Here is a 1,747-nt window from a genome sequence, read left to right on the forward strand (position 1 = left end):
AATGCATTAAAGAAATCTATTTAAATGTGTGAATTAAAATAATTTTAATTTTAAAGAGGCGAACTTCAATTGATTAAGATTAAATTTTAAAAACTTGTATTCCACATGAAGGAATTAAAACAATTTCTTACACATATTTTTTGAACTTATTAGAAGGAATGAAATAATCTCAAAATACGAACACTTTTGGAGAATAGAAGAAATCTCTGTGAGGTGTATTTGTCCGTACAATTACAAAGAATTGTATATATTTAAAACACGTCCTCTTTTGAAAAATAGGAACCTATGCGGCGCCCATTATGGAACTATAAATGAATTAGTTTCGGAGATATCCTATTATTATAATAACAGTTCGGACTGATGGAATAATCGCGCATTCAAAATAATAGAATAATCTTCACTTTTACGCAGAAATCTGGAAATATTTAGTTTTCTCTATTCAACGCTTATTACCGGGATATATAAAATGTTGCACCGTAAGTGTCGAATGTATTTTATTCGCAGTACCATGACTCGAGTGTATGAAATTTGATGCTCGTTAAATCAGAATTATGAATAATTAATAATAAAATCGTGAAAAAAACATTTTTTATTTAAAAATTCATAACTATGCGAAACATCAATGGACCCGCTCCTGTTTTCCGTTTCAAAATGGCTGATGATTCGATTTTTTCTTGGGTCAAATTTTCCGCACAATACAGGAATCGGGTTAACACCATCTGCAGATTTTTTATTTCAAAATATTATGATTTTTGAGCGACTTATCCCTCGATCAGAACTATGTCACATAACATCAAAATATTTTTTTTATAAGTTATTATTTAAAAAATGTTTATTTACAAGATCTTTCCTGATGGCAACAACGATCATAAACACATTAACCACAATACTGTTCATTTCAATGACCATGCTCATCGAAATGATGAATATAATGTGGATGATAATGATCATGAAAGTCTTGAAGCAGATGAATCGATTGCGGAAGATGAATCGTTCGCGGAAGATGTTCCGAACAGTGATAATGATAATCATGATGATGATAATAATGACGATAATTTAATACCTTTACATGATCCCTCTGATGAATTGTATAATAATTATGTCAATAACCCAATACCGTTGGATGCAGTCTCTGATGAATACGATAGCGCCTCTGATGAATATGATGATGCTTCTGATGAATCTGATGATAATAGTAGCAATAACCCAATACCGTTCGATGCTGCCTCTGATGAATACGATGATGCCTCTGATGAATATGATGATGCTTCTGATGAATTTGAAGATGCATCTGATAAATTCGATCATCAAACAAACCGTTCACTGTAATGAAAGATTCATTGGAACACTTTTAAGAAGTTACAGATTTTATTATTATTTTTTAAGACGAACCTAATCAGAATAGTGATGAGATTTAAAACAACGATTCGAACTATAAAAGAGGGGATTCCCCTGATTCGAACAACAAAAGAAGTGATTTCGAAAGCGACACTGAAGATCCAAATCATAATGCAGAGATTAACGGGGACGAACCACTATATCCGGGAGCTTAGATAACTAAAGCAGAAAGTCCGTTATTTATACTTGCCTTTGCTTTACGTTTTTCTGTAACGGGTGTAATGTTGTGTGCTGTCCTAAGATGAATTGAGCAGCACTGTCCTCTTGAGAATTCCTGCATCAGAAGCTTGTATCATTTTAAAAAGTATTTTGAGAATTTACACAGCCCGATAAACAAGCACTTCTACTG

General features: G+C 32.5%; 1 protein-coding gene across 1 annotated transcript; it reads left to right on the forward strand.

Annotated features, from left to right (window-relative positions):
- The first annotated feature begins 828 nt into the window (after positions 1 to 828).
- LOC117175636 (acidic repeat-containing protein-like) lies at positions 829 to 1,329 on the forward strand. Its single transcript, XM_033365342.1, has one exon. The coding sequence runs from the start codon at positions 829 to 831 to the stop codon at positions 1,327 to 1,329; it is 501 nt and encodes a 166-aa protein (XP_033221233.1).
- Positions 1,330 to 1,747: the final 418 nt, after the last annotated feature.

The sequence above is a fragment of the Belonocnema kinseyi genome, chromosome 6 (genome assembly GCF_010883055.1).
Source record: "Belonocnema kinseyi isolate 2016_QV_RU_SX_M_011 chromosome 6, B_treatae_v1, whole genome shotgun sequence".
NCBI classification, from domain to species: domain Eukaryota; kingdom Metazoa; phylum Arthropoda; class Insecta; order Hymenoptera; family Cynipidae; genus Belonocnema; species Belonocnema kinseyi.

Excerpts from the sequence above, each read along its gene's own strand:
- LOC117175636 (XM_033365342.1), top strand. The coding sequence starts at position 829 with ATGTTTATTTACAAGATCTTTCCTGATGGCAACAACGATCATAAACAC.